A 26,165-nucleotide genomic window follows, 5' to 3' on the forward strand; every position below is an offset into this window, starting at 1 on the left:
ACCTGGTTTAATGGAAAGTTCCCTGCCACTCTAGTGGGGTGTCACTAGTGCAGAGGCCTGCCTCAACCTGATGGCCTCACTTCTATTTGTGCAGCCCAGGATGCCGCTAACCTTCTGGGCTGCTAGTGCAAATTGTCAAAACTGTTGATATTCTTATCCACCAACACCCTCAAGTCCTTCTCCTTAGGGTTGCTCTCAATCTGTTCTTTGCCAACAGAGTTTTTGTGCTTTGGATTGCCCTGGTCCAGATGCAGGACTGTTGAAGTTTATGAGGCTCTCACAGATCCACCTCTCAAGCCTGTTCAAGTCCCTCTGGATGGCATCTCTTCCCTCCAACTCACATGATGAAATGCAGCAGTCTAAACCTACCCACTGTTACAAATTATTCTTGTACTTTGGAAATGTCATTGTGAGATGAAAGCCACAGAAACACAGAAGGGATCTCACTGAGTTGGAAGGGACCTACAAGGATCATCCTAGCCCTGCACAGGACACTCTAAGAGCAACACCTTGTGCCTGAGAGCATTGTCCAAATGATTCTTGAGCTCTGTCAAGCTTGGTGCTGTGAGCACTTCCCCGGGGAGCCTGCTCCCAGTCACCATCTGGGTGAAAAGCCTTTTCCTGATATCCAGCCTAAACCTTCCCTGACTCAGCTTCATCTCATTTCCTTGAATCCTGTCACTTGTCATGAGAGTGAAGAGAATGGAGAAATGTATTCCAAGACATTTCTTTGTACACTCTTATTGTCTGTGTTGCAAAAGGGAACAATTTTTCATTAGCATAGTTCAAATTTCACCCTCAAATAGATAGATATGCATCTGTCTACTGCCTCACTCCTTGAGTATATATATCACAGAAATTTCATAATAAGTGAAAAACTGCTAGTTGTGCTCAGAGAAACTGATAATAAAATTAAAGGAATGCTTGGATTGTCAGAAACGCAGGATAGTCAGTGTCCTGCAAAAGGCAAGGGAATTTGCTCTGTAGCCTTGAAAAGCTTGTCATTTTACTTCAGTGCTTTGCAATAAGAGTTATGAGAACTTGAATTTTCTACCCAGATTTGTGCTCTCAATTTGGATGGTCCAAAAAATGAATTTCACATTAGTTTTGCCTCTTTTATGATATGTCTGCCTTTCCACATCACACTAAACAGCAGCCACTGTTTCTGTTCTACTGCCATTAATGCAATGTCATAAGGAAGATTACCAAAGAGCATAGAGAATTTCAGAACGATAATCCAGTGATTTTGCAAATCTCAAAGATTTTGACTTTCAAAACATATATTACTGCTTTTGATCCTTAGATCTTCCACTTATAACTTAATGCTTGATCCTGTCAGAATCAACAGATCTACTCAAATCCCTGAATAATCCCCTTTCTGAACTCCCTGTATATTCTAAATTTGAAAGATATGTTTCAGATAATCAAGATTTTTAACAATTATATTGTCTCAACAGAGATTTTTCTTTTTCTTTTTTAATTTGTGAGGTTTTATAAAGCCTAGGGATGTACTTCAACATTCAAGACTCAGTCTGAATTCAGCACAGATGATGCAATAGAACTACAGAGTGCAGCAGTGTGTCTTGTGCAACTCCTATTCCAGGGAACTTTGGACAGTACTGTATAAGTCACCATGGAAGATTGTTTATCGCCAGTGTTTTAAATTATAGCAACTTTGTAGAGGTTTCATAGGTTTCTATGTTCCCTTTTAGAAGGCACTGTGGAATTCAGGCTGTAATTCTGATTGATCAGTGGATCAGAGATACTCAGTTTGAAAAGTTTCCAGAGCTGTAAGTGGCAAAACCCAAAGGTAGAGAACATCTACTCTCTGTTTACCTGCAATAAAGTCCTTGCACTCTAATGTCCTCTGACACTAGAGGTGGTTAAAGCTAATTACATGCAATCTTATCTGATTACGCCCCTTTTAGCATGTCTAGAACAAAATAAGAATTAGATTTCTTTAATGATCAAATAGATGAAGGACAAGGTTTTTTTCTACAGAAATCTATGGGCCAGATTTTCTTACTGCTGTGATTAAAATTTCAGCTTTATACAAAGATTAAGTCCATTGTCTGCTATTGCTGGAGGATGGAGGCACGTGGACTGTGGGAATTTGGAAGACAATATGACAGTCATTGAAAAAAATGACAAAAACAAATAAAAAAATAAAGGAAAATAAAAGAGAAAAAAAAGACTGTTTAGAGAAAAAAAAAGCTTTTGCCTACTTGTAGGGTGTAAAATCCCAAAAGTTTATGGCCTTTAGAAAAATGAAAGTAGCTTCTGGATAAACAAAATTCTTCTACAATATAAAGTAAATATTTCTCTATGAAATAGTAGAAGGTCATAGAACAAAATCATGGCTTTCAGACAGTATTAGCTCAGCATACACTGATATAAAAATGCCAAGTAAAATCAAAAATTGCTCCTGGACTGATATCTCAGGGCAGCTAGGAAAGGACAAGGCATTACAGACAGAACTAGCACTGTGTTTAGGGATAAGAGTCCAGTCACAGGTCACATCCCTGACACATTGGTTTCATTAGTTGGATTTCCAGCTAGCCCAACTAGAAGCTCTGCCTTCATCTGTGCACTTTTGGCTATTAAATTAAATCTTATATGATGAATATAGGGCTGCAACAAATCTTAATATATGCCAAATAGTTTGCCCACCAAGACTACAATGAACACAATGAAAGTGCTACAACATTGTTGATGTCCCACTGTATGGTCAGATATGAGGAGAACTTGTAATTAATTTGGTGTGCTGTGTTTGGTTCTTAATTATTTTTTTTTAGTCTTTGAGAGGAGACACATAGAAAAACTATTTACAACTTTTTTCTAGCATAAAACTTTTACTTAACTTCCTGACACAGAGTGACAGAAGTCAGACCTAAAGTTCATGCAGCCATTGGTCTTGCACAGTGGACCTATACTCTTGCTCCCCTCTGAACTTGTATTAAATAGGGGAATTCAGTAGCTTTGAACAGGAATAAATGTTATGCTTTGGAATATAGGAAGCACTATCACAAAGTCAGAAAACACATCATATACTTTGCCTGGGTGTGGAGTCTCTAGTGTTCCTTCCTTCGGCAGTGAAAAGCTAACTAATGACCAAATTATTGATCAAAGGAAAGGAAAGAATTAGATAGAATACAACATTTCCAAGAAAACATTAACAGCAAAACTATGTAAGCTTCAATTCAAGTGTTGTATAATTCACTACTTGAAATAATAGTGCAGTCCTAGAACTACTTATAGTTCTTGAACTGCATATCGTTATTTAGGTGAAATGTGAAAGAGTTTGTGACTCAGGATGGGGGAAAAAGTCCTAGAATGAAAATAGCAGAAAGCTGCAATAAACAGGAAGATGTTATATGAGGAAAATAAAATACTTTCTGCACTAGGCTAAAAGCATTCCTAAGATGAAAATAAATAGGAAAATGAAGATGATTCATGAAATCCAAAGGTGAAACAGAAAGAAAAAAGGAGGCTAAAGTATGTCTTAAATTACAGTGTAGAAAACCAAGCAGTGATTACCAGCATGTTTGGAAAAGTTGAAAGTTTTCATCTGGCTTCTTTAAAGCCTGCCAGCTGAGATTTCAGGTTGTCCTTTATAGATATGGAAAGAAGATATATGTTACCATTTTCATAAGAAGCTATAATAATTAACTGCTAGATTAAATGGTTGCTTTAAAAATTAGGAATACAATGGTACCTAAATGAGAACACATTTAAGGCATTCTCATCTGTGTGAAAGACCTTTGTTTTACCTGAAACCAGAGAAATCCACTGACCTCTGTTTTGTATCTCCAGTTAGGCAAATTTGAGCAATTTGCAGGGGAAATAGAGAAACTCTTTGTGGTTAATGGAGAAGTTAGTGTCAGGAAGATTTCTAGAGTAGACTTTAGTGTCTAAATCTAGAAAAAAAGAATTCTACACAAGAATAGGCCTGAAAAGTAATATTCCAAATAAAAATGAACAAACCCTATTTGGATATTCTGTTTTCTACATGAGACATGATTCTCTGAGGCAGGCAAACACTGTAACCCAAAATATTAAAGTCTGAAAATGCTGCTCAAATTCTTTCAAACATACTGTTCTATGTTCAGATGCCTTCAGCCAGACAGCTAAGGCAGAAAAGCTGACAGATGCATCCAAAAGTAGATAAGTGAGCAGGTAACCTTCATTATCACAGTGTTTTTAGCAATGGGAATGAGTGCTCTTCATTCACAGGACAAGGTGAATGGCTGAAACTTGTTTCAGTCCACACATCTCTTTACATCTCACTGAGAGATGACTATTGTGATTATCTGGAAATAACTTGAACTTAGCTAAATTTCAGAAACTGTTGCTAAAACCATATGTCCAAACACAAAAATCATCAATAGAAATTATGGCATGCACTTTAATTCCGAAACCATGTGAAACAGAATTAATGCATGGTAAAACTAAGCTCATGATATGTCCTACCTCATCCATTAGTTAAAGGTCCTTCATTGACAGATGGTTTAGATGATGCCTGACACATGAAATAACTGTGAGCAGTGAATTCTCCAAGCATTTATGTAGCCTCAGTGAAAGCAATAAGATAATTTTATTCAGTTTCTATGGCATGGATCCACTGTGTATTAATCAGAAGCCCAGCATATAAATACAGGTTCTGTGAGATCACTAAACAGAAAAGGCAGAATTTGAAAAAATAGGAGTTTCTTGTATCTTATAAAATTATTTGCCTGTGCAAGATATATGTTTTTCTTTGAATAATCAAAACAGAAAAATTACTTCCATCCAGGGTAGAAAAGTCTAATCTATTGAACAATTTGTTTTGGACTTAGATATTCCAAAGGGCACTGTGTTAAAAACATTGTCCTTAAATTTGTGGTGCTGTCTAGAAGAAAAAAAAAACAACAGTTTTACTTAGTTCTAGACAGAGAGAATTCTTTTCTGGATTATCATTGTTTTCCACCTTCACATTTCATGAAAAACACATGAAGGATTTTCTATCCTTATTTTTTTTATCATCTTTCCTTATCTCTGTGATCTACAAAACAAGCATTAATTACAGTACTTCTAATGTACTCTGAACATATTAAAATGTAACCCAAGGTGGCTTTTTTCTTAATTAATGTTTTCTTACTCTGGTAATTATTCTCATTAACCTTCTGGTAAGAAGGAGTTGGTTTGTTTTCAGAGCTAACAAGTGTGTCTTTACCTTCAGAACTGCCTTCAAGTACGTGAGGAAGTTCCCCTAGGCTCTGGGTACCTGGAGGCTGAGAGAAAGAAATTTTACAGGTAAGATGAAATGGCCTTAAACTCTGTTCCCCAGTAAGGAATTTGTGGCGTCTGCCTAGGCAGATTGTTTCAGCAGCATGTGCTTCCTCGAGGTCTCAGCTCACTGGAAAGGCTGTAGCTTTTGGTCATAAAAATAAGTAGTGTCATTTTCTCTTTGCGATGAATTCTTTCATCCAATCATATTCCCGTATGCAAATATACCATGGCTGGTTCAGATAAAAAAGCACAAATAAAGCCAAGAGCTCAGGCAGGGCAAAAATCACTGTATTCCCTTTATACCTTTTCTCACCTGTGTTTCAGGAACGTCTTCAAACTTCTCAGCTGAAAACATGAAGAAGCAAGGCTCAGATGGCAATCCTGCTCCAGTTATGCCAGCCCTGCCAGAACCATTAAAAGATCTGAAAATTAAGTATACCAAGGTTAGTAACACTTGCTTTTCCTAATCTTCCTTATGCATTCACTTCAGATAGGAGGATGTGCTGATTTTAGCTTTATATGAACTATGGAAGCCACTGTAAATCAGTGCTTAAATTGTTTATTCTGGCTGAATTCTGATTTTACACATGTTAGCAAGTGATGTTCAGTGATCCTTTTAACCTAATTTAAAGCACCTATATGTGCATGCATGATAGAATAGTTCCATATTTCACTTGGTGTGGGTGTTGTTTCTCTCCTGAAACAAATTTTCATCAATTATAAGTTTGCCAAAAAGTATAAATGGAGCAAAGAAGGAAATGTTTCTTTTTTTTTTTTAATTAAAATGAATTAAAATAGCAAATTAAAATATTAGCATATTGCATTTTGTTATAATCAGATTCAAATAATTATACCAGATAAACTTACACGGAAAGGGATGTGTGAAAATGAAACTAAAATAAAATTAATTCTGGTCACGTATTTACATTAGAGAAAATTAATCTGGTTTTGAATTTGTTTTTCAGGTAAACAAGCAGCTTATAACTAGATATAGTCTATCAATCTAACTATGCAATATTACCATAAACTTCTTGAAACAGAAAATTCTTTCCATATAGAGTAAGAAATATACAGATAAAGAAGGTCTGAATCCAGACTTATGTTTTCAGCTTTAAAAGACTCTTTTGCTGGTTGTATATCATAATATTGTATGGTAACACACAGATATCTGCTAGAACTTTGAAAAAGTGTTGCCAGAACCTTTGTCCTCTGAAGCATGAAGGTTCGAATTGATCAGAAGGGACCTCTTAATTCTGGAGGTTTTTGGTTACTGTTCTTTTATTTTTCTTGACCATTGCAAGGGAAATAATTTTATTTTCTAGAACCACTGTTTAGTTTCATTTCCTAAAGCAGGTATTCATCTAAATTTGGTCTTTTAAATTTCATGCTATACTTTTTTACTAATGGAAAAAACTTAACCATGTTCCACTACATGTCTTTCTTGAATAAATCACACAGGATCTTACTTTGTAAATATTTAACAGAAAGATATGTAGTTCTGCCATGCGATAGTCTGCTACTGCTCTTCCTGTCTCAAAAAAAAGATTATTTTACTCTGATTTTTTTTTTTAGTTTTCCAGTAGAAAACAACTAATATGAGAAAAACACCAACTGATGTAACTGAATATGCAAGACACAAATTCCTGTAAATATTTCCATTCTTCTAAAATATTTCATTATTAAAAATCAATTCTATTAGTACAAAAAATGCAACCACAAGACATTACTGAAAAGTCTAGTTTGTAATGTGCAATCAAGGAGAGTATCACATAATAAATGTTTCTTTTGCCTTGACAATAGGTAGCATTTCCTTAAAAGCTGCATACAAATTCTAACTCTGTAGAAGTGCGATGCATTTATTTACAAGATCTAGCACATGTCTGTGGAGGCTTGATATTTGCAAAGCTTTCCTCCTCTTTCAAATATCACATAGGATTTTCTGAAAGCCCCAGCAGTGTGCTGAGGGACAAGGGAGCTGGGAAAATAGAAATGTCACCCCATATGCAACACTCATCCCCCAATTTAATAAGGCCTTTGCACTCTTGTGTTCTTATGCATCCCATTCCTCTTCTGTCCCATACAAGTACGAACATGGGATGTAGGTGACCAGCAACACTGGAAGAACCAAGATGAGGGAAGCACTACTTACTACTGATGTATTAACCTTTCTGTCTAAATCACCTAGAACCAGTCATACCCTCCAATTTCTCTTTTTTCTGACATTGCATCATACCAATAGTCAACACAAAAGGATCTGAAGAGAGCTCTGCAGGAAATGTTCCAAGGACTCTCTTTATTTAACAGTCTCTATATTTTATTTTCTATGATTGGGATCATTTGTGGCTTTTCACAGGGGTCACTTAACTAAATGAGATTGATATAGCTATATTTCAGAATAAAATACCTATGCATAATATGCATATGGTATAACTTAACACTCTTCATGAAATTTGACATTCAGGCATCAAATCAAATGTATTTTAAACACTGAAATTGGCCTGGATTTTGAACCATAAAGTAATCTTGTATTCGTTTCATGTATGAACCTCCTTTAAAGATATTTCAATGAATTCAGTGAGTATTGGTAGCTAGCTAAAAATGTGTTGGTAAATATTTTACCAAGACAACACTGAGGAATTAGACAATGATTGCTTGACAAATGCTTTCTGTCATGATGCTTTCACATTCACTAAACCCTGTAGTACTCCTTTAATCAGAGAAACTCAGCTAAGTTAATTATTAGGTTGTCAAATTACATCAGGGGGAAAAAAGGGCTGAACATTCTCTTGCTAAGTTACATGTGGAATATCAGGAAGTGTGGAAGGATAAGACATCCTGAGTAAAGAAAAATTATGGTTGAACATTAAAATGCTGCAGCCACTAGCTTCAAGAACAAAGGCTAGGCATAAAAGCTCAAAAAATGTAATTGGAATATCTGGGGAAAGGTAATAAGCTAGAAAGGTATTATAGGAACTTACTCTTTCTAAGATCAACTCACTTTGTGGACACAGAGTGACTTAGTGGAAAATTAAGAAAATTACATAATATTTAATAGAAAGAATATGTTCTCTAATTATTAGTCCATTGCAGCATTAAAATGTAATTCCTAAATCAATAATAGCATATTGCAAGAGAGGGAAAAAAAAGTTGCATGAAATATTAGCCAAATATAAAATTCTTGTAAGGAAAAACCTGAGGGGAATTAAAGAAAGAGATTTCACAGCAGCATCTGTATTGACATATTTGTTTAAAACTTAAATATTAATTCTTTGGTAGTACCTTAAGAAATGCCACATATTTTAATTTTGCTGCTCAAAGAATATAGTGAGATTCCATTACATATTTTGAGACTGGTAAATTTGAACTTATAGCACTTGAAATGGGCCTCCTCTTGGGCTACAAAACTTAAAGGCTTGGAAGTATCTGTAAAATTTACTGCCAAGTAAATTTTTGGTGAGTTATTGTACTCAAGAATACCTGAATGGCTGTCACAATCAATATAATCAGGACTGAACAGGTACAACAGTTATTCAGCACTATGTACCACATCACACAAGTGATGCTGAGCTGCCTCCAGCAGCTGTCCAGCCTCAGCCCTGGTGTCTCCTCATTGCTCCTGGCCTGTAAAAATGTACTGTTTGTGTAATTCCCTGCTTCATAGTCCACACAAGAATGCTTGAGAGCAGCCAGATGAGCAAGGGTTCAAATCTGGTGATCACTTTCATCTATGCAAAACAGGAAACTTTGTTCATTTGAACTGGGCTCATTTGAAGAGCATTGTCAAGAAAAATTTTGCTATAGCCAGGGGCAGATTTAAGGTGAGAGGAAGTTTTGGTTTTTTTCATACTTTAAGTTTGGGAGAGTTTTTAATATCTAAACAGAAGATAGCTTAGACCTATAGTTCCATGTTTAAAAAGCTGTCCTTAACAGCTAAGTTAGGGAACATCCACCTTTTAGTTAGTTCCATTATCTTTCTTGACTACATCTCTTTATGAATTACAATGTAAATCAATGTTAGTGAATTATATAAAAATTCCTCCCTAAAAAACAGTGAGTTTATAGAAAGATGCTGAATATGGGATCAATGCAACAGCAGAAATTTTCTTTTTAAGCTGTACTTTTAAGTTATTTTACAGAGGCACTGAAGCCTGAAACCCTGTACAGACTGCATGATATTGAGCCCACAAAAAAAGGCAATCCTTATTCTAAGGAAGATTAAGCAAAAAGTTATGTTTTATAAGATGATGACACCTAATGTAAAGACCAAGAAATTTCTTTCAGCAGAACTATGGTGTTGTTTGTCTGTACAGAGGTAAATTCTTTCTTCCCTCATGCAGCACAGACAGAAATATGGCACTTCCCATCTAGCAGAAACTTCAAAATTAATTCACAATTCATTCAAAGTACTCCAGAACTGAAGGAGAAAAAGCCACTGGGAAGGCAGAGAAAAGATCAGGTCTTGTGTGTTCATTCTCTGCTCAGGTCATCTAAGTGAAGAAATCAACTATGTTAACAAGGACAGAAATACTGTAGTCTTGAAAGTTACTTCAACACCAAATGGATTGTATTACATCATTTGAGCTCAAATCAATCATTTCAGAAATGTAAGATTTTATTCCCCTATGACATTGAGGAATAAAAACATCTGAGGGTTTTTGACTGATGTTGCCTGTGCTTTATTTAAAATACTAAGCTCTAACAGTGTACAATCTCATCCACTGGAAATCTGTATTTCCAGTTCTACTGCAAAGAAGTCTGAACAGTCATTCACTCTTGGGGTTGTTGAAATAAAAAAATCTTCTCTCCTAAAATTCCAGCGAAGTAACAGTCACAAAACATCTGTAATATTTCCAAATCTTTGCAAAATATATTTGTGGCCCTAAACCTCGTGGGCTGGAGTCAGTCACCACAGACAGCCTCCTGCACAGCACTTGCCACAGAGGGGTAGGTCCTTTTCATTTGTGCCTGAAGGGCTGTCAGCAGAATTCTGACTCACTGACAAAACACTGTAACCTACTGCAAGATGATCCCAAGCATTGTTTTCCTCAGCAGGTCAGGGCTGTTGCTAGAGGCTGCTGTTAGCTGGTGCTTCAGAGTTGCCTGGATTTAGAGATCCATGTCCTGTTTATAGCAAACACTCCACAGCATTTTACAAGCATGGCTGCATGCACGTTAATAAGTAGAGCTGCCTGAAATGTATTCACTCAGCTTATGTGAGAGTTTAGACTTTTTCTTTCCCGTCTTTCTTAACCTCATTCTGCAAGGCTGCTTATGAAAGACATCTGTGTAGTTTGATTTATGCAACTCTGATGCAATATTGTATACATATTTAATATAATGAAGTTATGTTTTAAACAAGAATGGTATTAGAAACATTAATAAGAAATATATTCTAAACTAATGTTATGGGTGATATTGATTGGTGCAATAAATGTAGTATTTAAACAAGCACTTTAAATATTTCCAAAAATGGTATGTTTTTCTATTATTCCTTTCACAGACAGATATGAATTTGGCATACTGTAACATCATAGCAGTGTTATGTTAATATTTACCTTTTACTTTGTCTCTTCTCTTGGCAATAGCTTTTTTCATATTAACCATTTAACTGCTGTCTTTGTCCTTTCACCACAATTGCAATTTTGTAGGGATATTCTTAAAACTTGCTTCTTCACCACCTGTCAGAAATTTCCATGAACTTAGATATTTATTTTACTGACAGCTTTTGTTAATTCAGGAGTTTGCTGGTCAGTCCTGATGGTCAGAGATGACAATGGCACTGTATGAGTTGCCTGCATAAAGACAAGCAGAAACATACAGAACTATATTAATATCATACAGGAATATATTAATATATTAAGATATTGTTGCCATATCCATTTAGAGATATTAATTTAATCAATTTGATGGTTATTAATAAACTATTCACCAACTATTAGCAACTACTCGACAAGTTTTAATACTATGCAGAAAATTCTTCTGGCTTGCTGTTTCAAAGTTCCTGCTACCCTAAGCAGCAGTACCAGGTTCTTTGTCCTAAAGGAGAGTGCTAGCTGGTATCACTGCTAGACTCCAGTGACTGACTGTGGGGCAAGATGCCTTGACTCTAGAGTAAAAAAACATGTCCTTACAGGTGAGTACCACCTCATCTGTAGATCTCAGGTAGACCTACCTGAGATCTGGCAGGCCTAGAATGCAATGGCACAGGAAGAGAGTGAGAAGGGAGGGCACCAGCCCACCAGCCCACCAGCATCAGGAGGGTGGGCTCAAGGTACTGGGAGGATGGCTTAGCATGGCACACCCATTTCAGCACTGACCTGAACTCAGACATGACAGAGGTTCAGGCAGAAAAGGACAGGTGCTGTTAGCTTTGGACTGTATACCTTATGATGTCCACTTCAAGAAGCAACATACAAAACATTTATTAGCAACTTATCCTCCCCTTTTCAACAGCTGTGCATTTATCAGGTCTTTTCAATGAGTATTCCTTTTCTGCTTCAAGGTTAACCTACAGTTAAAAAAAAAAATTAAACCACTTTGACCATTTTGCCAACAGTGTCCCAGAGATGGCAAGCTCTAACATAGTACAGATCTTGTGCACCCACAGGTAAAACCCAGGCTCTGTCTTGCATTTGTGAACAGAGACAAGTACACCTCAAATTTCAGAGGTTCTTATGCATGTCCTAAGCACACAGAACCATCTGGGTGCAATTCTTGCAATGTGATCTACTATCTCCCTACTTGAGCACAGAGATTGGACCATACGACCCTACTGTGGTCCCTTTCAGCCTTCTCCATTCCATGATTCTTTAACTCATTCAATTGACTATGACAGGGCTTTTTTTTCAGTCTCAGATTCAATTTCAAAAACCCTGCTATTGGTTTTGTTTGTTTGGGGGTTTTGGTTTGGTTTTGGCTGGGATTTTCTTAATTTGGCAAGAGAGCATGAAAATAAATCACAGCAAAGCTAAATACAACAGTTGTCTCTGAGATATTCTTAATTCAATGTACTATATTACTAATTACTAAATTATAATTACTAAATCCAAGGACTGGGTTTACTTCTGTCAGGCTGTGTAACAGAAGAGCCCTTCCCTCTTACCAACCCTGTGAGCAGGAGAAACTCATGTAATTTCTCATAGGTCATATAGGGCTGTACCTCCCTTGTACTTCACAGAGAGGAAGGACCCCTTTACAATAGCATATTTTTATGACATGAAACAGAATAAAAATGCAATGTAGTGAAAGTTTGCCTCTCCAAAGGTAGTCAGTTTTAAAAATCTGATCCTGGTTAAGTGTATATGTGATTCCTTGTCTCTTCAGAATAATGCAGCATCATCTATCCAGTTTTAGTTCAGACATCTATCAATCTGGCAGCTCTCAGCTATGAGAGATAAGTTTATTCACTAAAGCATATAACAGACAACAGCCATATATGTTACTAATATTGTTGCATGATTTCTTCCCCTGCAGATATTTATAAACAATGAATGGCATGATTCAGTCCATGGTAAAAAATTTGCAGTCTTTAACCCTGCAACTGAAGAGAAAATCTGTGAGGTTGAAGAAGGCGACAAGGTAGGGTTTTCTTTCTTGCCCTTAACTGTAACTTTAATTTCAGTGTAACTTAAAAGAAGGAAGGCAGGCAAAACATCACCTGAGATGTACCTTCTTCATCCTGTGTACCTACTTTCACAAACCCTTTTTAATAAGCCATAACATTTTTTCATAAAGACACAGAAAAGCTGCTTTACCTTAGCCTCATATGAGAACTGTTCTGAAGAAATACTTTTTGCTGATTTGTTCTACTAATATGATTTATTCTTTTTCTTATCTGTATTCATTGACATCTAAAAATTTAGTCAGGATTTTATTTTATTTTTTCTGTTTTCTTCATTACAAAGTAATACAATCTTGTTCATTGCATATTTATATAAGGCTTTTCCTTATAGAAAATATAAAAAGGACAAATAATTGTCATTTCCTAAAAATTTTGTGAAGATGATCTACTGTGAGTATTTTTAGCTAAATATGTCTCAGAACTGTCTCCTTTAAATATTTTATTTTGTGAAAAACATATTGGAATGTAGTCCTAAAAATTATTTTGAAGCTGAAGGTAGCTTATCAAATAGTCACCAATTCCTCCAAAATTGACCTCCTTAAAGCATGTTGAATCAATGAAGAAGATGACTAAAAAAATTGTGCAAGACTGTAAAGAAACATGTTTTTAAATATATTTATGATATTCTGTAGTGCAAAGTTTCAGATAGATGCCATGTAACCAAAGAGATAATGAAAACCAAAACCTAATCTCTGTATTTTTGTTATATTGCGTGTTTTTCTTGCAAACAGGATTTGCTAGTGCTACTATATAGTTTAAATATAAGGAATGTGGTTGTTTTTTTAAATAGGACAGGCAATGTGCTCAACAGCATTAAAAGTGCTGTCCAAAGACAGTTCTTTTATATATTTATATATATATGTATATTTAAGTAAATATATTTACTTCATAATATTCTTATAAAGTAAATACAATATGTGAAGGTTTTATTTCCAGTTCACAAGATGATTGTAGCTGGAAATAAAGCTGGTTTTATAATTACAGGTTTGGTTCTTGCACATATTTCATTTTCTACATTTCCACTTCAAAATCAATCTTGTATCCAAAAGTGAAAAATTATCCCCATTTCTCAAAAAAATTCATTTTAATCAAGAAATATGCATCTCTAGAATGTTTTGTATGATAAGCATTTTTTAAGCTTAACATCAAAATGCTAAACACCTTTTTATCCAGTAAAACTAATGTAAAACTTTTGTCTGTATTATAAATTAACCAAAAAATTATTGCCAATATAATAAGCATGTGCTTTTTCAGATTTTTTTTAATTTACTGTGCAGAAATTCACACTGAAACAAAATTCTCTTTTGAAAAAGACACTAAAAATATTCTTCTCATTAAAATTTTCTTACTCTGGTTTGTAATCTCATGATGACTTTCCTAATAATCTTTGTCTCTGCTGTTGTCTAGTACTTGAGTGATAGTAACCACAAACTACTAAGGTCATAATGAAGACACATTTTAAACATTTTCTTAGAGAAACATTGCTGAGAAAATCTGACTTTTAATTATTTCACCTGGAGTGAAATAACCTTAAAAAATTTTAAAACCTGAAATTTTTCAAAGTTTTTTAATATCAGCTATCTATAGTGTGGAGACACTGATAATTTATCATCCCCAAATTAAATTACTCATAACCTGCAACTGTTCAGTTACCATTCCAAATTTTTGTAGCTTTCTTTCCTTACAGGCTCTCTAAAAACTCATTGAACAAAGAGATAATACTGTTCAATGCACAGGTTTGCTTTCTCTTCAATAATTTTGCAAACTAATGTGTAATGACAACTGCTATTAACTAATTTGCCTAGTGAATTGTGCAGATCTAGTAAATTACACAGCTATTATGAACCTAATATGGAAGAGGCTAGACTTCAGATAATGAGCCAAGAGATTTTAGGAATTTAATTTGTGCATACAATAGGGTTGACAAAGGACTGTCCACTGCCTTGCAGTGGTATTTTAAAAAACAAGAGAAGATTACAAAGAACAGACATATAGGTGGGTGGGAACTGTTTTCTTCCAGTTTGATGGCTCTTTCAAGCTACATTCCTAATCCTAAAGGCCCCTAGTAATAATAAAACAGCTCACCAAATGGTCAGCATATGCAAACTAAAAGTACTTCTGTAAAATATCTAAACTGGACCAGAAAGGAGTCTTTATACTCATAGTGTAGATGTAAGTAATGAAATTAAATTTCATACAGTTAAAGAACAATCTTTTTTATTACTTTTTATTCACAGCCTATATTACTCTTATACTATTTTTTTCTCAGTTATAATTATTTCTGCAGTCCTAGTAGAAAGAACACCAGACAACGTAGCTTTAATTTACGTCGTTTATATTCATATGACATTTTATTCCTTCTCTTTTTCCAGTTTAGACCAAGCCACAGTGCTAGAATCCTATTGCAAAGATGTAGAAAATTTATGATAGGGATCACAGATAGTGATGAGGCGTTTGACAACATGCTGACAGATTCTGAAGAAAAATAATTCTTAATTTGGTAGATTTCAGCTACCTGGTGTAGGTGATGTAGAAGACTGGTCAGTATTACTCTCTACTAATGGCTATGCTATTCATATAGTTCCTTCCTATCTTTTCCCAATTGCCTGGAAAAAAGTTTTGGAAGGTCTGTGGCCTTCTGCCTCACAGATCTGTGCTGGGCTTTCCTAGCCACTAACACACCCCACTCATAGCTTCTTAAAATTAGTTGATGGATACCAACATCAGTTACAGATTCAAGGTCTGGTTCATGTTTAAAGCAATTGACTATAGAGTTGACTTAGTTGAATTCACTGACTTTGTCAACCTTGATAATGATTTTCCTGAAAGAGATATTAGCAAAGAGAAAATGTTTGAAAGACATCCTTCAAACATTGCATACAAATTTCTCTCAGAAATTTGGCATATATAATTTTCTTTTTTTTTTTTTAATTTTCTGTTTCTGACAAAAAAAGTAGAATAAACCTTTATTTATGTCACTCTTTTCATTATGTTTTTGTTTTCAACCAAACAAAAAAAAAACCAAAAAATTCTGTATTTTTAAATACAGAAGGATGGCAAGCACAAAAAGACTTTTTTCAAGAAATTGTAATTGTTTTTCCTGAAATCCTGAAACACCCTTTGAACAGAATAATTTCATTGTATATTTTTCTTCTATAGTGAAAACCAAATGATAAATAACAAAATATGCAATAAAAAACCCTAATGGACCAACAAATTAGCTGGTATATGCAAAGACAGTCCTTAGACTTCAAAACATAAAGGCTTAGCTTTTTAAATCTGGTTTATTTTTAATTTTTAAAGTAATTTTATACATAAATATTTCTTAATACTTTCAAAAATAAATGTATTGGTTTGTCTTCCTTAATAATAAGTTTGTGTTCATTTTGTGAAACATCCTAAGGAGCAGGCTTTTCTAACCTGGTCTTCATTGCACCATAAAATACTTTCAGATGATGAGTAATTAAGCATTTACCTTGCAGACTCAGGCATCTCTTTGTAAATAAAAGAGATTAAATTGTATTATCAATGTAACTGCTTGGTGTATAAAAAGGGCTTAAAAGTCTGATTTTTAAAAATAGAGTTCTTTTATGTATTTTTAGTTTGGAAACTTTGAGAACCCATCTGTTTCTCATAGAATTTTACAGTGCTGAAATAGCAACAGCAGCGTTTGAAAGAAAATAACCCATGTAGTTAACATTACTGATACTAATTTTCATTAGATTGGTGTTGATTAAACTTTTTCTGAAACTTTTTGTTAAACTTATGCTAAACTTTTTCACATTTAACAGCGAAAAAGGCGTATGACAGAACCAGTTATTGATGATGTTAGTGTTTTTGTTTTCCCCACAGGCAGATGTAGACAAGGCAGTTAAAGCAGCGAGAAAGGCTTTCGAGCTCGGATCGACCTGGCGAACGATGGATGCTTCAGAGAGAGGAAGGCTCTTGAATAAACTAGCTGACTTGGTTGAAAGAGATCGTCTGATTTTAGCTGTGAGTATGGCACGTGCACTGAAGGACAAGGGGAAAAGTCCTGATTTTTAAAGAAAGATACAAGCAAGTTTAACATTTGCTGCTCTTTGGAAAGCTAGGCTGTCTCAGTCATTGGTTTTCCTCTCTGTAGCCAATGGACTTCACTAAGCTGGCTTGCACTCTGATGTACTCAAAGTATTGAGTATTTGGTTAGCTTTGAAGTGATGCTTAAGCTACCTACAACTACAGTAATTTCAATAACTAATTTTTAAGGGCACACTAGCATTGATCACTTGGTTAATGCTTGTCTAAACCAAAGTCTGAATCAAAGCCTAAACTCAAATCAAAGCTTGAATCAAGGCCTAAACTCAAAGCCTGACTCCATGTTTATACAACAGAACTGTGAGAAATTTTGAATTTCATGACTCTGTATTTTCTTATCACTGGTCCTTCGTTAACTCCAGCTTGCAACTAGTAATCAATGATAAAGCTTAAGCAGAACCAAAGGCAGCAATGGATTATTTTGAAAAGAACAATAACATGAGTGGTGAGGAATTATATCCTTTCTTTACAAACTCCACTGTATATTGGCTATTTTACCACATTTAACAGAAGACACATAAGTTGTAACACTTTCACCTACAGATTGTACACTAAGGCAAGTAATGAATGTAAAATAGACACACACCACCAGTTTGATAAAGGATTGTTTCCTCCGTGTTTTAGGCTCCATGTATGGCACTACTATTAAGGTGATTGCTCTCCTATTTCAAGCACATTCTGTAACTAAAATTTATGTGGGATAATTGCTTGTGGTGAAGATGAATCCTGGTTTTCTGCAAACAGTATAAAAATTTAGAGAAGGAGGAGTATCCAACATACAGGATCGTCACTCACACTGATCTAGTTATAGTTTGAAGTATTAAGCCATTAGCCATAAAACACACTGTAGATAAGCTCATAAAATTTAAACCTTCAGATATGTAAAATCTGCAAAACATCTGTTGCCCATTATATGTCCTTATGACTGTAGTAGAGTTTCTCAGGAGAAACTTTCTGTGAGTGGAACTTATGTCCTTTAAAATGCTACATTTGAATGGGAGAGACAAAATTTTAAGAGCTATATTGTAAATAGAGCACTATGCCCTCTTGTACATTAAATATTTGAATGAGCTGGACTTTGTTTTTTTATTGTACAGTCTAAGACATTACAAACACAAAGAGGATGAAGATACAATCTTTTTTCCGCAGGAAAGATGAAACATTGAATTAGTTTTTGTTTACATTTGCCATTTTGCATAATATGAAAGAATTGCTTTTCTCTGAGGTCCCTCCCAAGTCTCTATTTTACTGCCTTATTTACATTTCCTACAACTTAGTCACCTTATAAATATTTCCCTTTTCAGAAAAGGTGTGCATGAGTAAAGTGCTTTCCAGACTTTGATGAAGAGAAATTTTCTCCACTCACAATTTATCCTACCTGTAAAACTTGTACTATAGAGTAACACACACTCCTGCATGCTAGAGATCAAAATAGATGTCCAAAGCTCATTGCAGGGTCATTTTCCCATGTTCAAACATTTGACCTGGATGAAAAATTGTTCCATTTCAGTGCTTTATTTATTGATAAGATGCAGCAGACCAATTAATAGGCTTGCTTTCAATGACTGAAAGAGTCAAAGCAAGGTAGTGAAAGAGCCACTGAAAATGGTGTTGCTTAGGATTCAATCTGTTGTGATGTTGAAAGCTAAGAGCCATCTTGTTGAACATCTTAGCTTATTCTTGTTGCTAAGAGCCATCAAGCATTTCTGTCTTCTCTGTTTGTTGTCTTCCCAAGCATTATATCTGAATTGTGTCCAGCCAACTAAAAATGTGGACTTCACAGGGGAGTTTTTGATGAAAAATTTCTTGGAGGATCAGTCTGTTGAACCAACCTGAAATGCTAAAGAATGCCAATCTGATTACATCTTGGAATTATAGTTTAGATCTTAAAGCTATATTTTCTGCTCTTACTGCTGAATGTCATAACAGGATTGTTCATAAAGTTGAAGGCCCTCAATCTCTCTGTTTTGGAAAGCTTGAGAAAAATATTCTTGAAGTGTCAAAAATATGTTGACACTGTTTAAGAACTGCTCATGGTCTTTATGTCCCAATAGTTTTCTCAATGGAAATTAATCCCAACCACATTCCTTAGATTTGGCTGGAAAGTAACCTTATTTAGAGACTCTCTTCTGTATAAGCATGTATTTTTCATAATGAATTTTTCTCACTTAAGAATTCTAGATATCTCATATCCTTCCTTTGCACATCAAATACTCAAGGTGTATTTAGGCTATTGTTTACAAGACTTGAGCCTTGCTGATACTTGAGGAAATGCACTCATTTTATGTGCCTCAGTTATTTGCATTGTCTCCTGCCTGATCCCTTGATCTGTGATTGCAGAATATTTAACATAAAGTAGAACTGTCTTACTGATTCGTATGGGAGATGTTTTTTTAGCAAACCTTACCATTACAAATGCATCATGATCCCACTATCTGCATAGCTCAATACAAATAAACCATCATTAAATTTTCTCACTTGTAAATTGCTACATTCAGGTTTTCAAAATGTGTTCTTCAGGGGGGAGTTAATCTAAATGTTTTTGCTGAAGCTGAAATCCTCAAAGTGAACTACCAAAAGCTAAATTACAAAGGACAAGCAAAAGCACCATTATCAGTATTTGGTATTAACTTTTCAATTGCTGTTGTCTGCAGACAATGGAAACGATTGATGGTGGGAAGCTCTTTTCCACAGCCTATCTGATGGATCTGGGAGCCTGTATCAAAACTTTACGCTACTGTGCAGGCTGGGCTGATAAAATCCATGGGCGTACTGTTCCAATGGGTGAGTAGTTCCAAGATAACAAAACTACAGAACTGAGGCCAACACAAGCTGTAAATAACTGACTTCTACCTAAAAGTTGTGCAACACAGAAAGTATCTCAAATGGAAAATATTCTAGAAAGTTTCTAAGACAGATTATTAAAGATTTATCATAGTTCTCAGTTTAAACATTTAGTGTAGGTCTTCACATTTATTTCTTGTTCTATACACTACTAACAACTATTGTTTATGGACCAAAAACATTTAACCTGTATGTACAACTAAGAAATGTGGTAGGCTACTTTTCCACAGCAATGTATAGTTTATACAAGACTACAGCAGTGAGACCTGGGTGCCTACATATTTAAGCAAAGATTAGCACAAAGCAGAAATATTTACTTCAGTGATTGGATAATGTATTAAGAAAAGTACTAAGAGATAGGAATGAGGAAATAGCTTTTGCTGAATTTCATTCTATTCCTTTTCCTATTAAGCAGCTCTATGAAAATATTGTCTCTCTAGCTACCTTTTCTCAGAAAGACAAAGAAAAGAATGGTAATAAAGAAGGAATTAAGGAAAAGGTAATAAAGAAGGAATTAAGGAAAAGGTAATAAAGAAGGAATTAAGGAAAACTAGAGTGATAAATACTTCCAACTTTTTTGCCTCATGTAGATCTCTATACTAGGTTTAATGGAACACATATTTGTTTGAATCAAAGAGAATTTTATATTTAATGGATTTGATTTAAGCTAAGATCTAATATTAAAAAATGTCTGATATGTACCTAGGATTTAAAAGAGAATTTTTTTAAAGAAAAAAAAAAGGTGATAAAAGAAAAAAGAAATGAGAAATGCTTATTTCTTATTGGCTGTGCATACCATATTGAGAAGCAGGGTTGTCACTGTAAAAAGACAGTCAGACTGGAAAAATCAAACCTTGGAGCTATGAAGAAAGTAGACATTGAATCCAGATGTACTTTATGGCTTTTCGCATAGTTAAGATTTTGAAAATATCATTTATAAGTAAAATTGTATGCAGCTAAGTTTGGTACCCTACTTTATCATCTTTCTGATTTAACTGTTTCTCACGAATGCTTTGTCTGAATGCCTAATTTATTTTTTTTCTGTTAGATGGAAACTTTTTTACATTTACAAGACATGAGCCTATTGGGGTGTGTGGCCAAATTATTCCAGTAAGTTGGAACCATTTATGTAAACACAAATGTTCCTTGTTACAAAGATAAATGCTTTAGAAATTTTGCCTGTGCAAGTGCATTTGTGAAACATTACCAACCACAAATTTTCAGGTCCTATCCCTCAGGTTACCATCCTGAGTACTGTAATTCTGATTCATCAGTTTGTGATGAGTCACTTTGGTCCAGCCTTGTCCCTCTCCCCCTGTATATGGAGAGAAAATAAATCTGAAAAATTTGGTTTATGAAATAATTTGAAAGATGGAATTGTGTTTTGTTGAAACTGAAAGAATTAGCAGTAAACATGTAGGACAGTGTAATATTTACAGTCTATAATGTTTATGCCTATGAGGCTATAAACAATAAGTTCTCTTAGACCTAGAATATCTGTTCTGCTCCATACAGCATTTAGACATTTAGATTTGCTGGATCTTTGTTTATGACTAAGAATCATTCACCATGATGGTGGCACAAGTTACAACACAAACATGTCCAATAAAACTCCTGTCTGGCACACTTAAATTCCCAGTTTTGAACTTACTCATTTTAACTGAAGTTTCAAAAGGCTTACCTGAGTCTGATCCTTCAAAAGATTTGAGGATCTCAAGTGCTAAATTTATTTTTGAAGTCCATATAGTCTTGGTGGGTGTCTGTGAAAATAGTTGTATGCACTAGGCTCTCCTAATCCACCCACCCCTCACACATGGTAATCATAATTACCATTACCATTACCAATGAGCAGCCTCAGCTGATCTGCTTGACAACTCAACAGATTCTTAAAAAGTCGTCTTGTCCATAAGGTCTGCTCAGATGGGTGGGTCCTGCTCATGTTCCCGATGTCTTTAAGCTGATCTTGAAAATTTGCTTTATCTTTAGAACACCATATTGATTTGGAGAATGTTGCTTGAGTATGTTTGTATCCAGTCTCTAGGAGAGCTTGGGAAACTGCTGGTTTAGATCCTCTTGTATGTCAGATACAAGACATTTCAAGTAAAACCCTCAGTCAAGCTGTGCCAAAGAGCAAGAAATACTAGATGCGGCCATTTAAAATATATTTATCTCCTGGAAGTATAAGCAGCAGTTAGAACAAACACTTACTTCCCTTAAAAAATGCTAAGTATTTCTGAATATATCTTCATTTTCTCTCCATTGAAATATGAACCAACAAATTGAATGTTTCTGTATAAACCAAAACTGTGAGGACTCTGTGTATGTTGCAAACCACTTTTGATAGCTCATCCTTTCCACTTCCTTTCATTTATGCAGCTCCACTTTTAACAATGAATATGCAGAAAACCTTATAATCCCTCACTTTATATTATTTATGCTCCCATTCTTTTTGAGGCTGGGGTGAGTCTAGCAAGAGACAAGGAAAGACAAAAAGAAGTGTTGCATGTATATTCCTCCTAGCCCTTCTGATTGTAATACAAGTTAAGATTAAAATTTAACTGCCTTTTTCCCCCTTTCAGAAAGGTGTTTATTGAGCTGAGGCTCATGGCCTCAATGCTACTCAAACTATTGTAAATATTCTCAAAGCTGTTTTCCCCTGGTCATGTTGTCCCTTACACTGCAGAACATGGGAACCAAAGCATTTAGCTGCTCCTCAGTCTGTCTGAACAGCCCACAACAAACAGCTGCCAGCAAAACCTCCAGGGGAGAGGGCAGGTGCAGCACTATGTGCCATTACATTTTCTCCCTTAGAAAACTGAATTGATGATGGATGTGACCATTTAAGATAGCAAAAATCCCAATTGCACCACTAATCCAACAACTGCCTGTAATACTTTGTTAAAGGAGTACACTCATTGTCTCTTGAGCTTGTAACTAAAACCTTGGATCCCCTGGACTTACACACACACAAAAATCCCCAGTCTTTGTATTACACGGCTTGCCAATTTTTTTCAAAACATCTTCATTCTGAAAGGACTTCAACAAAAAGTTCAGCCACCCAGTTGAAAATTTGCACTATAATAATAGAAAAAGCTGAGGTATTTTGGTGATGTATTAGAAATAGGATACACTTTCTCGTCTGTCTTTCAGTGGAACTTCCCATTGGTTATGTTCATCTGGAAGATTGCCCCTGCCCTTTGTTGTGGAAACACGGTGGTTGTCAAACCAGCAGAACAAACTCCACTCAGTGCCCTTTACATGGGATCCTTAATTAAAGAGGTAAGTCACCTACAACAGAGTTATTTGCCCCCCTCAGACATGTAAGAGTATACTGCAGCTGAAATGACACAAAGGTAATATAAGACAGGTTCACTGCATGCCCAGCCTTGCACTGTGGAACTTACCTTGCTGTAAACCAGTGAAGCCAAACCAGAGCAAAAGCATGTATATCTTTCAGCCTAGTACACACACAAAAAAAATCCCACAACAGCAATTCAGTGGACTCCATTTTTAGCAAGTATATTTGTATTACTAAAGCACAGTACCTTTCAAAGTCAAAAGCAAACAAGGAGTCAAGTGCAGAGTACTTGGAGGTGGATGGCAATGACTTTATTAGCGTAGTTATCACAGAAAAGGACCTGTTTGTACAGCTTTTTTTTTTTTTTTTAACTGAACAAAGTTTTTATCTACCTAGGTTTATTATTAACAGGAAGCTGTAAAATCAAACTGGTGACTGCTTCCAAACCTGTGAATTCTCTTCACACAGAAACTCAGAAGACACTTTGTGCTCCTGAACAAGAGGTGTGCCAGTTCCTTCAAAAAGTTAGCGTCTCCAAAGTTAACTATTGTGCCCAGTCCAGCAAACACCCAAAGAGAACAGTAAAACAGATTCATTTTCTTCCCAATAAAATCAACAAATACAATCTAAGATGTTTCAAAGGTTGGCACAGATGTTAATAACCACCAGTGCAGTAACCTTGCAGAGTTTTAATGGAAATGACTTAGCACATTTTATAATTCTGCTTTAAAACCGTGATTCAGCAAAGCATACTGACTGGTTGTGTGTTAATATTACACAGAAATGAAATTATTATCAGAATGGAGCCAAGTCCTGCTGTTATTGCATCACACAGTAAATGCTATTAGATAATACTAGGAAGGAGGAATAGCTTTAAAAAATATCCTCTATTAATTTTTAGCCATGAGTGTCTGAAAGCTTATTTTTCTGAAAAAAGTAACTTTACAGGAAAAGTAACTCAATTTTGTTATGATCTAATGAAATATCTGTTCTGATATTCTGATTATTTGAAAGGAGAGCTCAGAAGTGGGATTGTGATAAGTATCCAGAATATCTAAAAAACATAGGAGCCCAAATCCCTGCCAGTAATCACTTCAATAGCTGCTTTAGATTTGTGAAAATATCTGAAAGTCTCATTTAACTTTCTAGTTCCCAAATGTCCACTTTAAAAAATATTTATATATACTCACTTCTGGTAACCTTCACTATCTTGCATCATAACACTTACAAGGCTCCCTTACTAATATAAAGAGAAGAGATCCTAAAACAAATATGGAAATTAAATTCTCAAAATGAGACTACTGTACACAAATTAAGAAACACAATGCTAAGCAAGTGGAAAGAACCTCATTGTCTCATCAACTTCAGGGTAAACTTTTATCTGGAAAACTAAATGAGCATAGGAAGCATTGACAGGCTGTATCTGAGCATGAAATTGTAAGGAAGAAAAGTTTCTTGAACAAAAGTAACAACCTGATATCCAAAATTCTAAAATGAATTTTAGAAGCTCCAACTCACCACCTGAAATTCACAGTTTTCCAAAAAATATGGAGCTTCTTCATGCAATTCCAAAGTCCTGTTTAGTGTTATAAAGAGACTTATTTAAGTGATAATTCAGGATATGAACCTATTTGATATTTTAATTCCATGTTTCTTCCGCAAGTGTCACTGAGATTATGCAGCTGCTTCACAATAATAATAATTATTTATTATTATTATAAATATATAATAATAATAATGTCATCTACTCTTTGCATGTCCTTGGAGTTTGCCTGACAAGCTGCTGGAAGAAAATAGCTTATTTTGTGAAAAAGTAGCTTATTTTGTATTATGTGAATGGAACATATTTAATACAGGATTTATAGGAGTCAATGCATTTGTTTTAAATCATAGAAAAAGCTTATTTACATAAAGAATGTGCAAGATGTTGAAACTGTGCATATCTCAGCCTGCTTCTTTGCTCTTGGTAGCTGATCTGCCTTTTTTTTGCTCTAAACTCATATATTGCCCACTGTAATTTCAACCTACATCCAGAGTTCCATCATTTTTCTTAAAAGAATTTCAGTAGAAGATAATTAATTAAATTCCATCTAGCATGGATATTAATGTGCAGAAGCCAGCAAATATATTTGTTGATTCAAACAGCTTTAACAAAAAATACATGAAAGTAAGCAATATTTCATTATACATCTGAGTGAGAGAATTTTAAAAAAAATGCACTTATTCAGAAAAGGCACTAACACAGAACTAAAATAACATGTTCTTTGGGAAAAAATAAAAAAAAGAAGTAGTTCAATAACTTAAAAGAAAGGTAAAAGAAAGAGGGTGTAAACCATGTGAGAATGAAATCTTCTGGGGGCTCTAGGGCTGAGCCCTATATATGGCAAAGAAAAGGTGGCTGGAGAACTGAAAAGGGAAGTAAGACCGTGTGATACATGTTCTTCTAGTTATGATCCTCCCCCAAATTTACAGGACTCTTTCTTTCAATTCAGGCAGGATTTCCACCTGGAGTGGTGAATATTGTGCCAGGCTTTGGACCCACCGCTGGAGCAGCAATTTCTCACCACATGGATATAGATAAAGTAGCTTTCACAGGCTCTACAGAGGTAATATAATGAATGCAAGAAAATATAAGCAGGAAATGTGCCCCTCTGATTCCCAGCAATGATTTAATGCCTTACTTATTCTGTGTAATTATTTTAACTCTTTTTTTCTTATGGCTGGTGGTTTGTTAAACAAAGTCTGTTTAATGATTTGTTGGTTATTATTAACTTTAAACATATTTAAACAATGTTTGTTGCTGGAAATTGCTGGGAAGCCCTTCAAACAAAGGCAGTCCATGAGATACAGTAGGTTCTAATATAATAAGGGTATTTTTAGTCTTACTCATTTAAACCAAAACTTTTTCATAACATTGTTTACACTTTTTTTAAGAAGTTCTGTTATATTTAATAACAGCAGGACAGGAAGGTACCTAGGAAATCTCATTCTTCAGTCTGCATACGTTTGGATGTAGTGACAGATTTTTGGTATTTCAGTGATACTTAGTACCATCTGGGT

General features: G+C 35.1%; 1 protein-coding gene across 2 annotated transcripts in view; it reads left to right on the forward strand.

The window, feature by feature from the left end:
* Positions 1-5,216: 5,216 nt before the first annotated feature.
* ALDH1A1 (aldehyde dehydrogenase 1 family member A1) overlaps positions 5,217-26,165 on the forward strand; it is a 30,805-nt gene continuing 9,856 nt past the window's right edge. Inside the window, exons 1-8 of one of the 2 annotated variants that reach the window (XM_088054422.1) lie at positions 5,217-5,292; positions 5,593-5,711; positions 12,742-12,846; positions 16,742-16,882; positions 19,618-19,747; positions 20,856-20,917; positions 22,958-23,086; positions 25,598-25,711. In XM_088054422.1, coding sequence (XP_087910548.1) covers positions 5,622-5,711; positions 12,742-12,846; positions 16,742-16,882; positions 19,618-19,747; positions 20,856-20,917; positions 22,958-23,086; positions 25,598-25,711 — 771 coding nt within the window. In that variant the 5' untranslated portion in view covers positions 5,217-5,292; positions 5,593-5,621. Of the gene's footprint in view, positions 5,293-5,534; positions 5,712-12,741; positions 12,847-16,741; positions 16,883-19,617; positions 19,748-20,855; positions 20,918-22,957; positions 23,087-25,597; positions 25,712-26,165 lie in introns of those variants that run through there. The other variant, XM_005530362.3, reaches the window with a different exon arrangement.

Source organism: Pseudopodoces humilis, chromosome 4 (assembly GCF_049639895.1).
Source record: "Pseudopodoces humilis isolate 2021_Gansu_Grassland_sample_001 chromosome 4, ASM4963989v1, whole genome shotgun sequence".
In the NCBI taxonomy this organism is placed as follows: Eukaryota; Metazoa; Chordata; class Aves; order Passeriformes; family Paridae; genus Pseudopodoces; species Pseudopodoces humilis.